General features: G+C 52.7%; 2 protein-coding genes across 3 annotated transcripts; one reads left to right on the top strand and one right to left on the bottom strand.

Annotated features, from left to right (window-relative positions):
* Positions 1-1,303: 1,303 nt before the first annotated feature.
* P2rx2 (purinergic receptor P2X 2) lies at positions 1,304-4,389 on the bottom strand. Of its 2 annotated transcripts, XM_051161973.1 has the most exons (10): positions 4,188-4,389; positions 3,917-4,052; positions 3,750-3,821; positions 3,427-3,677; positions 3,211-3,291; positions 2,979-3,117; positions 2,559-2,689; positions 2,304-2,397; positions 2,117-2,182; positions 1,304-2,046 (listed from the first exon to the last, which is right to left on the bottom strand). In XM_051161973.1, the coding sequence occupies exons 1-10, from the start codon at positions 4,361-4,363 to the stop codon at positions 1,657-1,659; spliced, it is 1,536 nt and encodes a 511-aa protein (XP_051017930.1). In that variant the 5' UTR covers positions 4,364-4,389; the 3' UTR covers positions 1,304-1,656. The 2 variants fall into 2 exon arrangements, with proteins under 2 accessions (XP_051017930.1, XP_051017931.1); XM_051161974.1 differs by lacking the exon at positions 3,750-3,821 and having other exon boundaries at positions 3,427-3,523; positions 4,256-4,363.
* Positions 4,390-9,772: 5,383 nt separating this feature from the next.
* On the top strand, positions 9,773-11,777 carry Lrcol1 (leucine rich colipase like 1). Its single transcript, XM_051162453.1, has 4 exons — positions 9,773-9,873; positions 10,990-11,115; positions 11,290-11,415; positions 11,531-11,777. The coding sequence occupies exons 1-4, from the start codon at positions 9,790-9,792 to the stop codon at positions 11,768-11,770; spliced, it is 576 nt and encodes a 191-aa protein (XP_051018410.1). The 5' UTR covers positions 9,773-9,789; the 3' UTR covers positions 11,771-11,777.
* The last annotated feature ends 343 nt before the right edge of the window (positions 11,778-12,120 follow it).

The following is a 12,120-nucleotide window of genomic DNA, read 5'->3' as shown; positions in this document are numbered from 1 at the left end:
GTCTAAAGGAAAGCTCAGTATCTCACATCTGTCCATCAGGCACTTGTCTGGGCCCTGATGAGGTCAGGCTGCCTGTAGGGAGAAACATGAACCTACTTCATCTCCCCGTTTGGAATGTGGATTGAGCTGGCAGTTCTGGGACCTTCTGAATGGAGATAAATCAAATTAGAGAGATGGGGGAGGAGGGAGCTGGTTAACTTAGCTTCCTGGATTTCTGGGCCCAAGAGGCATTGGCTCGTCTCCCAGCAGAGCCAGTCTGCAGCAGTACAGGGTAAGCCACAGATGCCACACAGCCTGGGTTCACTCAAAGGCCAGTTCAGCGACTCAAAAAACTGCACCTCGAGCCGGGCGTGGTGGCACACGCCTTTAATCCCAGCACTCGGGAGGCAGAGGCAGGCGGATCGCTGTGAGTTCAAGGCCAGCCTAGTCTACAAAGTGAGTCCAGGACAGTCAAGGCTACACAGAGAAACCTTGTCTGGGGGTGGGGGGGAACTGCATCTCTACCCCTGAGTTCTGAGCTGTAGGTGGAGACCCAGCTGGAAAGGGCAGTTTGTCTAGAACTAGAATTGGACATCTTACAAGCCAAACACGGAGTTAAAACATTTTGTGGCCTGTGGAGGCCATGACAAGGAAGGAAAGGCTCTGGAGGTATCAAGGCTAGTGCTCCTCCAACCACCCTATAAACACTTGGTGTGACAACTAGGGGCACACACCAGCATATCATCCTCAGGTAATGTGGGCAGAGGCTGAAGGGTCTCCTTCCTAGTTCTTTTTTGAGACGGTTTCTCTGTGTAGCCTTGGCTATCCTGGGCTCACTTTGTAGACCAGGCTGGCCTCGAACTCACAGAGATCCACCTGCCTCTGCCTCCTGAGTGCTGGGATTAAAGGTGTGCACCACCAAACCCGGCTTTCCTTCCTAGTTCATTGGCCACTGCTAGTGTGCTGGTCTGAGCTAGAACGCTTTCTGGTGGCACCCAGCACAGCCATGCCTACCAGAGAACGGAGATCCAGGCTCCCATTGCCTGGCCAGAGTCACTCCAGTAAGAGCAAAGATGCAGTAACCAGATTCCCCCAGGCGCTGACGTTAGCACTGGCTTTACGCTTCACCTGTTCACCGTCCCCACCCCATCACATTCAGAACATAGCCTGGGCCCTTTGGTAGGTGGGACTGCACTCTTATACCCAGGCTGGCTAACAGACCTAGAACTAGGCAAACTCAGAATGCAGGACCCCTGTTCCTGACTCCTGCCTTACCCGTCCTGAGCCCTCAGTTACTCTCAGAGAATCAAGGCCAGAAAGCTCTTCACTGGTTTATTGGACTCAGCATGCTGTGACTTCTAAAGGAAGGAGAGTTTAGCTCTGATGTTGGCTCCCAGAAGAGAGCACAAGAGGGGCAGGGAAGGATAAGGGGTCCTATAAGGAGGTCAGCTAGGAAAGGAGATGGCAGGGACCCACTTCTCCCCGTAAGCCTTAGGGAGAGGAAGAGTGTGAGCCTAGGCTAGAGCAAGGCTCTTGTCCCTTGCACAGGTGTCTCGTTTCCCAGTCACATGGGCATGCTTGGTTACTGAAGAGCACACATCTTCCCTAGAGCTGCCAAAGCAGCCGAAGCTGTCTCTGCCCTCCCAGATCCAGGTCTGTAGCTTAGTGAGGATGAGATCAGAGTTGGGCCAAACCTTTGGGGTCCGTGGATGTAGAGTCCTGTTGGGAAGGCTCAGGGACAGGAGGCCTTTGTCCCATATGTTGGTCAAGAGTGTCCACCACCTGCTCAGTCAGAGCAGAGATGGAGCAAGGCCGAGGAGGCTGGTCAGCAAGTGGTAGCTCTGCCCCTTCTCCCAAAGTTGGCCTTCCACCTGATGGAGGGCTAGCTGGCTGATCCTGGGAGCAGGGACTACGTGGGGGAGGGGCCTGGCCCAAGACCAGGGCAAGGGTCACAGGCCATCTACTGGAGGGACGCCGTGGAGTACGCACCTTGTCGAACTTCTTGTGGCTGTAGAGCTTGTCTTTGTTCATGAACGTTAACAGAATCCAGTCACAGAGAAAGGAGCCCTGCAGACAGCAGAGGGTGAGCGCACATCAGACACACCGACCCCTCCCAGACCCCCAAGCGGATTCTTACCACCCCGATGGAGGTCAGAGCCGTCGCCAGGTTGATGATGGTGGGAATGAGACTGAACTTCCCTGCCTGCAGAGAACAGGCTTGCCTGTAGTTAGACCTTCAGCACGGGCTGCTCGTGGCTGCACGCTATAAGGGACACGGGACTAGGCTGGGTCAGGCTGAAGTGGAGCCCCTCAGCAGTGCGTACCTGTCCGTGCACGATAACATCTATTCGAATCCCGTAAGCTTTGATGAGAGTTCGAGTGGTGGTGGTGCCATTAATCTTGTAATACTTGGCAAACCTAGGGTTGAGTGAACCAAAGCAGTGTGCAAGCTGTCAGACTAAGGACTCTGGTGTTTGTGCACGCTCACCCTCCTCTCTTCAGGCCACTTTGGGGGAACTATAGTCAAAGCGGACACCACTGTCTATGTTATGGACCCAGACATTCAGAGAACAAGGTACCTGAAGTTGTAGCCTGAGGAGGCAGGGTCATACTTGGGGTCAAGCCTCCGGAAAGAGTATTTGGGGTTGCATTCTGACTCAGACAAGTCCAGGTCACAGTTCCAGTTGATGATGACTCCAATGACACCGCCCTGAAGAGAAGTGAGCAGGGAGGGTTGAGACGCATAGAGCAGAAAAACCCCAAGGACGTTAGGGTTCAGCTCAGAGCCAAAGGTCCAGGGAAGAAGCGAGTGTCTGGCTTGGCATGGTGAAGCCCTGGCACCAACCGTGGGACCAGGTGTCAATAATTGAGCAGCTGCGTGCACGGACGGTGATCACATTTCTGCCTAAAGCCGGCCACGACAGAGAAGGTGCATCTGTCGCCCTTGCTGGTTGGCAAATGCTGGCAAGCAGCTTCACTGACCCATGCCGCCCTCTCACCTTGTGTGCCAGTTCTGTGAAGTTCTCCCCTGCCTGCTCCACAATGAAGCCCAGCCGGAAGATGGGGCAGTAGGGGTCAGAGTCCTGATCAAATGTGCAGTGCTTCAGGTAGTCTCTCTTCTGACTTGCAATGTTGCCCCTGAGGAGTGACAGAGGGCCCGGACCTGTGTTCTAAATACCTGCCTCCCAACCCAAGCCGAAACGCTGGCCAGGTACTGTACCTCACACTCACTTGGAGAACTTGAACTTGGGGTAGTGGATGCTGTTCTTGATGAGGATGGTGAAGTTTGGGGCCATTTTACCCAGAAAATGGCTGCAAAGGTACAGACAGGGTTCAGTCTTTCTTCCCTCAAAGCCCAGGGGAGGTGGGGGACACAGTCTCTCTCCTCGTCCCAGCTAATCTGACCATCAGTAAAGAGAAAAGAGACGGGCAATGGGGCCTGCATACTTGTCAGAAGTTCCATCCTCCACGGGGCACCAGGCTGACACCTCGCAGGTCTTGGAGTCCCCGTGGTAATAGGGTACGCAGTGTCCTGTCCGAATCCCTGCGGGGCAGACACTGGTCAATCGGCTGAGGTCAGTGCTAACCCCATCTTCCCCCGCTGTCCCTGGTGGACACTGACCGTTGCCTTGCATGTCCAGCTGCCCGGCCACGCAGTCGTCATCCGAATGGCAGGAGGAACTCTGAACCCTCATGCTCTAGAGCGGAGACTGTAAGTCAGATTCTGTAGCTGGCCCAGGCTTGCCCAGACCACCCTCGACCCGCCTCACCTCTGGGCATTTTCCCAGGGTCTGGGAAGGGGTGACCTCGATCCTGGTGATAATGCTGACCACACTGCCCCCCTAGGTGCAGAAATAAAGGCGCAGCGGGCCGGTCAGCACACTGGGACTAGTCACACCGCGGAGGAGCATCAGGCCTGGGGCAGCAAGCGCCGCACCTCCGGGGGCTTTACGTATTCCTCCACGTCCCACACTTTGTTTTCCGACATGGTGATCCCCTTCACTTTGGTGATGATGGAGCTCTCCGGACCGGTCTCGCTGTCCTGGTAGCTTTTCTGCACGATGAACACGTACCTGTGGGACAGGGCGGTGCCGGCTCCGGAGGCAACCCTGGACGTCCCTCTCCTGGGGCCCTATGGGTGCCCGCGCATGCCCCCAGCTGAGGATCCCCTTCCGCCCCGTTGCCCACAGCGCCCTGGCCCCGCGCACCACACGAAGTAAAGCAGAATGAGCAGCTGCACCGTGCGGTGCACGAATCCCAGGCGCCGGTTCCGCACCACGATCACTTTGGGTGTCTCATAGTCCCAGAACGCAGACCAGCAGCCCCGGGCCAGGCGCCGGACCATGGCCGCTCCCGCGGAAAGCCGGGGCTGAGCAGCGGCCATGGCCCAAGGAGCTCGGTCCACCAGAGCTGCGGGAGCGCCTCTCCCTCGCAGCTCTCTTGGGCGGGCTGGGGGTGTGGCCTCGCTCCCCGCCCATTGTGACAGTAGTAGTCCCTTTTCAAAGCTGATGGAGTTGTATATACCAGCCGCCTGAAGGCTGCAAGTGCCGTCCGGTGCCGCTCAGAGCGCAGCCTGGTGGTGGGTGGCCCGCAGCTCCAGCTTGCTAACAAGGAGGGCGGAGAGGCCATGCCAGCCCACGGTGGGCGCCCAGAGAGCCCCAAGAGAAGCTCCACACTGGGAAGAGTGCAGCCCTTCTCTTGACTGCTCCACACTTGAGGCGGCTCAGGACAGGACCCCCGCTGAGAGGCTGACGCCCACGCCCCCCTACACACACACACACACACACACACACACACACACACACACACACACACACACACACACACACACACACACACACACACACACACACACACACACACACACACACACACACACACACACACACACACACACACACACACACACACACACACACCCGGACGCACAAGGGCACGAGTTCTCCACGAAACTGCCCAGCATTGTGTTGTAATTCCGTTTCCCACTCTCATACCCCTTGCAAACCAAATTGTTTCCTAGTAACTGATTAGGTCTCTCCGCCCAGGTTATTTGAAGCAAATACCAAACATCTTAGTATGTCACAGAGAGATGATTTTAAGCTTTTATGGAAATAAGATGCAATTAGCATATAGGCCGTCCTATGAGCCTCGTACCTGCTGAATGTTGTGCAGTTCCCTTCACTGGGCAACACAAAACACGTTCCGCACCCCCCAAAATAAAGCCCCTACCCGCTGGGCACACGCCTTTAATCCTAGCACTCAGGAGGCAGAGCAGGCAGATCTCTGGGAGTTCAAGGCCAGCCTGGTCTACAAAGAGTCCAGGACAGCCAGAGCTACACAGAGAAATACTATCTTGGAAAAACAAAGTACCCATGAAGCAGCTATTCCTGTTCCCCGTCCTAAACTCTATCCCATAGTAGTCTTTGTGTCTCAATGAGTTTTCTGTGAAACACAACACTTATACCTACCCAGGGGCCAGGCATGGTAGTACACGTCTTTAATCCCAGTGCTCGGGGAGGCAGAAGCAAGCAGATCTCTCTGAGTTCGAAGCCAGCCTGGTCTACAAAAGCAAGTCCAGGACAACCAGGCAACACAGAGAAACCCTGTCTCGAAAACCCAAAAAAAAAAAAAAAAAAAAAAAAGAACAAACAACTGAATGCATAATTTTAGAGAATATTTTGTAACAAAAGCTGTCCCATCCCCGTTTCCCCACGCCCTGCCGCCAGCGTAGTCATCCCACCCCACCCCCGCCAAGACAGGGTTTCTCTGTGTAGATCTGGCTGTCCTGGAACTGACTTTGTAGATGAGGCTGGCCTCGAACTCCCAGAGATCAGCCTGCCTCTGCCTCTGCCTCCCGAGTGCTGGGATTACAGGCGTGTGCCACCACTGCCCAGCCAAAAGGCTGAGTCTTAGCCCATCTCAGACTGCAAATTGCCCAGATCCCTTCCAGACAGGACCTGAAGTCACCCAGCTGACTATATCCCTCCTGTTTTCCACCAAGGACCTCCACTGATCTTGGTGCAGTGATTTGTGAGTCCTTTTTTTTTTTTTTTTTTTTTTCGAGACAGGGTTTCTCTGTGTAGCCTTGGCCATCCTGGACTCACTTTGTAGACCAGGCTGGCCTCGAACTCACAGCGATCCACCTGCCTCTGCCTCCCGAGTGCTGGGATTAAAGGCGTGCGCCACCACGCCCAGCTGAGTCCTCCTTTCTTAGCTAAACCCTGATTTAACTTGCCTAAGGCTAGATGAGCATGGTGATTACATGATAATTAGTAATCCCACCACTTGGGAGGCCGAGACAGGAGGATGGTAACAGGGAGTGCAGGAGTCATACTTTAGGATAGCTCTGTGGTGGTGCACTTGCCGAATGTCTGTGTGAGCCCCTGGCCTCGGTCCCTACCCCACCCTCCTACATACACACAGAAGCAAACATCTCAGATGAAAGAACAGCCCACACATTCTAGATCAGACAGAAGTGTCAGCAAATGGGAACAAGCTGAGACCATTATTCAGAGGCGTAGTCAGCACCAGGCACAAGCACCTGACAGGAGAACCCTGGGAGTCAGGGAAGGGGGACTCTAGGTGCCTAAGGAGTTCTTGTCCTGGGGAGGGGTGGCCCACAAGGAGCCAGTGTCCTACATGACCCACCAGGCGTGTATTCGGCGGCTATTAGTGGTTAGTCCTGACTTGGAACAGAAGCAAAGAAATAGGGAGATGGTGGTGGTAGGCCTGTCCGTGCACAGAGGTCCTGTGCGAGGGCGGGGCAAGAGGAAGAGCGACAGCTCAGAGACCAGAGGGCTATTTCCTTGGCTAACCTATAACCCTCTGCTTCAAGGCTGACGTCTCTTCTGGAAACTGCAGTGTGGCTGGTCTCACTCTGCACAGCCGAGCAAGTGGACCTGAGGCAAGGAGGTAGGGGCCACTGGGGACTCAGCAGTACTAAAAACTACCTTTCTACTCCCAGGAATAAGTCATAGTTGTCTGTCCTGGATGGGCGGCACCTGACAAGGAAACAGGGGGTAGTATAGTGTCTGTGTCTACCAAGCGGCTGCAATCATCCCTTTTCCCTCATTTTACAATGAACAGTGAAAAGTTCATTGTAAAATGGCTTCTTCTGGGGCAACACAAGCCTGAAAAACCCGTTTTGTACAATATGAAATAAGTTAGAGTAGGCATGGCCTGATCTCAAGAGTCACCACTAAGCCAGGCATAGTGGTGCATGCCTTTAATCCCAACACTCAGGGGGCCAGAGGTAGGCAGATCTCTGAGTTCAAGGCCAGCCTGGACTACAAAGTGAGTACAGGACAGCCAGGGCTACACAAAGAAACCCTGTCTCAAAAAACAAAAACAAACAAGGCATCACTAAGCCCTCCATCCCCACAGAACATATCTCCTCAGTAAACACTGCCTTTCTAGGCCCTGGCACCATTCTACCATCTGTCTCGGTGGAGTTGATGACTCTTTTCTACAAAGGAGTACAGGGCAGACAGGTCTACAAAGATGACATAGCTTTCTATGGGTTCAATTGAAGTACTTAAAAACAAAATCATATCTGGAAATTCAAATGAGATCATAACTAGCAGTCGGTCCCATTCCTGTGGTTGGCAGACTCCACAACAAGCAGTGACTGGGAACGGGAGAAGGGGGGGGGGGCCAGCGGTCAGCATGAGGAATGTGGAGGTGTCTCCCATTACTAACAGGAAGTACAAATGGCGCCAGCTGTGGTGGCGCACCCCTGTAATCCCAGCTCTCGGGAGGCAGAGGCAGGCAAGATCTCTGAGTCTGAGCTACAGAGCGAGTTCCCCAGACAACTAGGGCTACACAGAAAGACCCTGTCTCAAAAGAACCAAAAAAAAAAAAAAAACACCAAAAACAAAAAAAAAAAAAACACCAAAAACAAAAAAAAAAAAAACACCAAAAACAAGAGAGAGAGAGAAGCCCAGTGTGGTAGCATTGTCCTGTTTTTCTTTTTCTTTTTTTATTTTGGTTTTTCAAGACAGGGTTTCTCTGTGTAGTCTTGCTTGTCCTGGACTCACTTTGTAGACCAGGCTGGCCTCGAACTCACAGCGATCCACCTGCCTCTGCAATGCTGGGATTAAAGGTGTGCACCATCATGCCTGGCATGCTAGCATTGTTTTGTAATCTCAGTGCTGGGAAGACAGAGACAGCCCAGGTTTCAGTGAGAGATCCTGTCTCAAAAAACAAGGTTGATCATGTTATAAGAACCAATGTTAAACAGGGCGTGGTGGCGCACTCCTTTAATCCCAGCACTCAGAAGGCAAAGGCAGGCGGATCGCTGTGAGTTCGAGGCCAGCCTGGTCTACAAAGCAAGTTCAGGACAGCCAGGGCTACACAGAGAGACTCTGTTGGGGGGGGGGTGGAATAAATAAAGTCCAGCATTAAAAGGAAGTGAGCTGGCAGGGTGGTAGTGGTACACACCTTTAACCCCAGCACTGGAAAGGCAGAAGCAGGCAGATCTCTGAGTTCAAAGCCAGCCTGGTCTATAGAGTGAGTCCAGGACAGCTAGGACTATGCAGAAAAACCCTGTCTCAAAAACAAACAACAAACAGAAGGGGCGGGGGAGCGATCAAATCAGGAAAAGGCACAGAAGATCCTTAACCTAATTGAAGGAAACAATTCTGAAAAGACATAAGATGTAGTCCCAGCTTGTGCCTTCTGGGAAAAGCTGAACAACAGAAACAGGAAAAGAGATAAACCAGCCATTGCCTTGGTGGGCAGCAGGGAAGATGTGCAGAAACAGCAGGCAGTTCTGTGTGTCCAAATGTTTCAACATGTGACTGACAAGTGTGTGAGGCTCATTATAAACCTTGAATTTGTATGTGTCCCTGTATGTTCATTGATGAAACCACCCCACTCCCACCCCCACTAGTGTGACATATCACTAACGAGAAAACAGGACTGAGGAAGAAAATATTTATGTAAGAACTAATAATCTATTTTCATCACAATTTTGGGAGGGTTATTCTATTTATTTTTATTTGATGTGTGCCAGAATCCATGTATATGCTGTTAGCCAAGGAGGTCAGTAAAGAGTGTTGGATTCCCTGGAACTAGATTTACAAATGATTGTGAGCTACCACGTGAGTGCAGGGAATTGACCCCGGGCCCTCTGTAAAAACAAGTGCTCTTAACCACCAAGCCATCTCTCTAGCCTCTTATTTATTTTTGGTTTTTCAAGACAGGGTCTCTCTGTGTAGCCTTGGCTGTCCTGGACTCACCTTGTAGACCAGGCTGACCTCGAACTCACAGCGATCCGCCTGCCTCTGCCTCCCGAGTGCTGGGATTAAAGGTGTGCGCCACCATGCCCGGCTCTCTTATTTTTGAGGCAGAGTCTTACTATGTAGCTCTGGTTGGTCTGGAATTTACAGAGATCCTCCTATTTCCACCTCCCAGGTGATGGAATCAAAGCTTTGTGGCACACATTTCTTTTGTTTTTTTGAGAGAGCCTCACATAGTCCATGCTGGCCTCAAAGTTGCTATTTAGCTAAAAATTAACCCTGATCATCATACTGAGAGTACGGCCATGCACCATCATGCCGTGTTTATGCAGCACTGGGGTTCGAACCCATGGTGTGGTATATGCTAGGCAGTCGGTCTACAGACAGACACAGTCCCAGGCCTTACATTTTTTTCCTGTAAACCCAAACCTGCTCATAAAAATAAATTTAATTATTTATAAAAGCCACTTTATAAGAGAAAATAGTGGGGAAGGCAGGGGACATTTTGCTGTATGCTAAGGGGAGGGCCTACTCCATAAAACCCTGGCAGGCCTATCGTGTGATACTTGTCATGGCGTGGACACTGCTGTTGCTGCTGCTCTGGGCTGTGCCCACATTCCAGAAAGAGAAGTTAAAGGTGATTTCAGCCTACAAGGTGAGCTCAGGCCATGCCCTCCCATTGCCTGTGAGACAGACTGCCGGAGTCTAGTCCGCACAGGACTACGGCAAGGTGGGAAAGCAGGGGTGACGGGGTGCGAGACAGACTGCCGGAGTCTGGTCCGCACAGGACTTCGGCAAGGTGGGGAAGCAGAGGTGACAGGGGCCTGGGTAATCTGGGCATACCCAGTGAGGAGGAACTTGAGAATACAGCCGTGTACAAGGATAATCTGTGCCCCACTGCTGCGCCTAACCCTTACGCACCCCCATTCCCAGGGACTCCCCAAGGACACCCAAGGTTGGGGTAATGCTTCAGAAGGCAGGGGACAAGAACTCTCCTAGGGTCTCCCATGGCTCCTTACTGTGCAGTGTGACATCCTGGTTGCCTTTGCATGCACCACAAATCACCCCGTGCTATGTCCTGCTGATCTGTGATTCCTTCTCTCCTGTGTGCCCTTGTGTGGCTCCACACTGACCTCTGCTTTCAGTCTGTTTAGTAGTTACCCTGCTTTTTAACTTATAGCCAATATGCTATTTTGTCTTAAAAAGCAAGACAACATCTCCTTGGGTAGAAATCCACTCCCCCAACCCCCCAACCCCCGTTTTTCCTTTTCTAGCTCCCGATGTAGATCCTGGCATCAAAGGTGTTGAGCCAGACCATGCAGGATCTGTCTGCTGTCTTTGTCCTCTGTGTCCCAGCTTACCTTCTTTGAACCTGGCCTACTGCTTTTTTCCCCCCTTTTTATTTTTTATTTTTATTTATTTTTTTATTTTTTTGCTTTTTCCCCAAGATTTCTCTGCAACCCTTGGCTGTCCTGAAACTCACTCCGCAGACCAGGCTAGCCTCAAACGCAGAGATCCGCCCACCCGCCCGCCTCTGCCTGGTTCTCTCCTCCACTCTCTCCTCACTCCTCATCCATCCCCTGGCACCTACCGTTTCTCCTCTCTGTCTTCCTCTTTCTCCCGGTCAGACAACGTATTCTGAGTTGGAGGGAGGTTAACATGGGAAGCCGGAGTGGAGGGAGGCAGTGTCTGTTTAAACAAGAGGCCGGGAACTCTGGGAACTCGGTTTGCTGAACTGGCCTGGGGCAGGTGAACAGAACCCACGTTTCAGGGAATCGGCGAGATGTGCGAACACAACTCAGAGTGCCAGAGCGACTGCTGTGTCGTCAACAGCTTGGACCCACAGAAATTCTGCACCTCCCAGACCATGTTCTTGCAATGTGTGCCCTGGAGGAAGGTGACTGGGGCCCTTAGTGACACCTAGGGAGGGGAAGAAACCAGCAGGTGGCACCTTCCGGCCCCACTCCTGCCTGCTTTTGGATGAGCTAGAGAAGTAGGCCCCTGGGGAGGAAGAGAAAAGGGGGAAGGGGTCCCTGGTCGCAGAGTGTGCGGGTCCTCTGCTCCCTCTCAGCCAAACGGGCACCTCTGTGAAGAGCACTCCGAGTGCCGCAGCAACTGCTGCATCCGGACTGGCTACAGCCTGAACAGGTTCTGCTCAGCAAAGTCCATCTTCTTGCAGTGTGTGCCTTGGCGCAAGGTGAGGATGGGGCAAAGGGAACAGGTGAAGGCCGCGCCATGGGGCAGGGTCTCTGGTGGGGGAGGGGGAAGAAGGATCTCCCTAGGGGCTCGATGACATCTGACCGTCTCTCCAGCCAGAAGGGGACAAATGCCAAAGCCACTCAGAGTGCTGGAGCATATGCTGCCTTCCCCTGAGTGAGAGCAGCCCTCCCCACTGTACAAAGCGAACGGGGCTCCTATCCCTCTGCCTGCCCGTGGTGAGTGGCTCGCCTCAACCCCCACCTACTGAAGTTGGGGTGGGGGGTTGTGTGAAACCAAATCCCACCAATAGAGGGCGCAGTGACTGCCTGTCGTTAGTGACCATACGCAGTTGATGAAGCATGGGAGGCAGCTGGAGCCGACTGTGGGCTTCCTTTGTCAGGCACTGAGTCCTTTGGGTATGAAGTCACAGGACACAATGATAAAGGCTTGTTGACGCCACCTGGAAGGACTAAAACTTGCAAACCAGGGCTGGAGAGATGGCTCAGTGGTTAAGAGCACTGTCTGCTCTTCCAGAGGTCATGAGTTCGATTCCTAGCAACCACATGGTGGCTCACGACCATCTATAATGTGATCTGATGCCCTCCTCTGCCTGCAGATGTACATGCAGGCAGAGCACTGTATACATAATAATAAATAAATAAATCTTTAAAAAAAAAACTTGCAAACCAGGAAGCTGGTTGAA

The sequence above is a fragment of the Acomys russatus genome, chromosome 19 (genome assembly GCF_903995435.1).
Source record: "Acomys russatus chromosome 19, mAcoRus1.1, whole genome shotgun sequence".
NCBI classification, from domain to species: domain Eukaryota; kingdom Metazoa; phylum Chordata; class Mammalia; order Rodentia; family Muridae; genus Acomys; species Acomys russatus.
The sequence above is the reverse complement of the archived record's forward strand: the minus strand, read 5'-3'. Positions and strand labels throughout refer to the sequence as shown.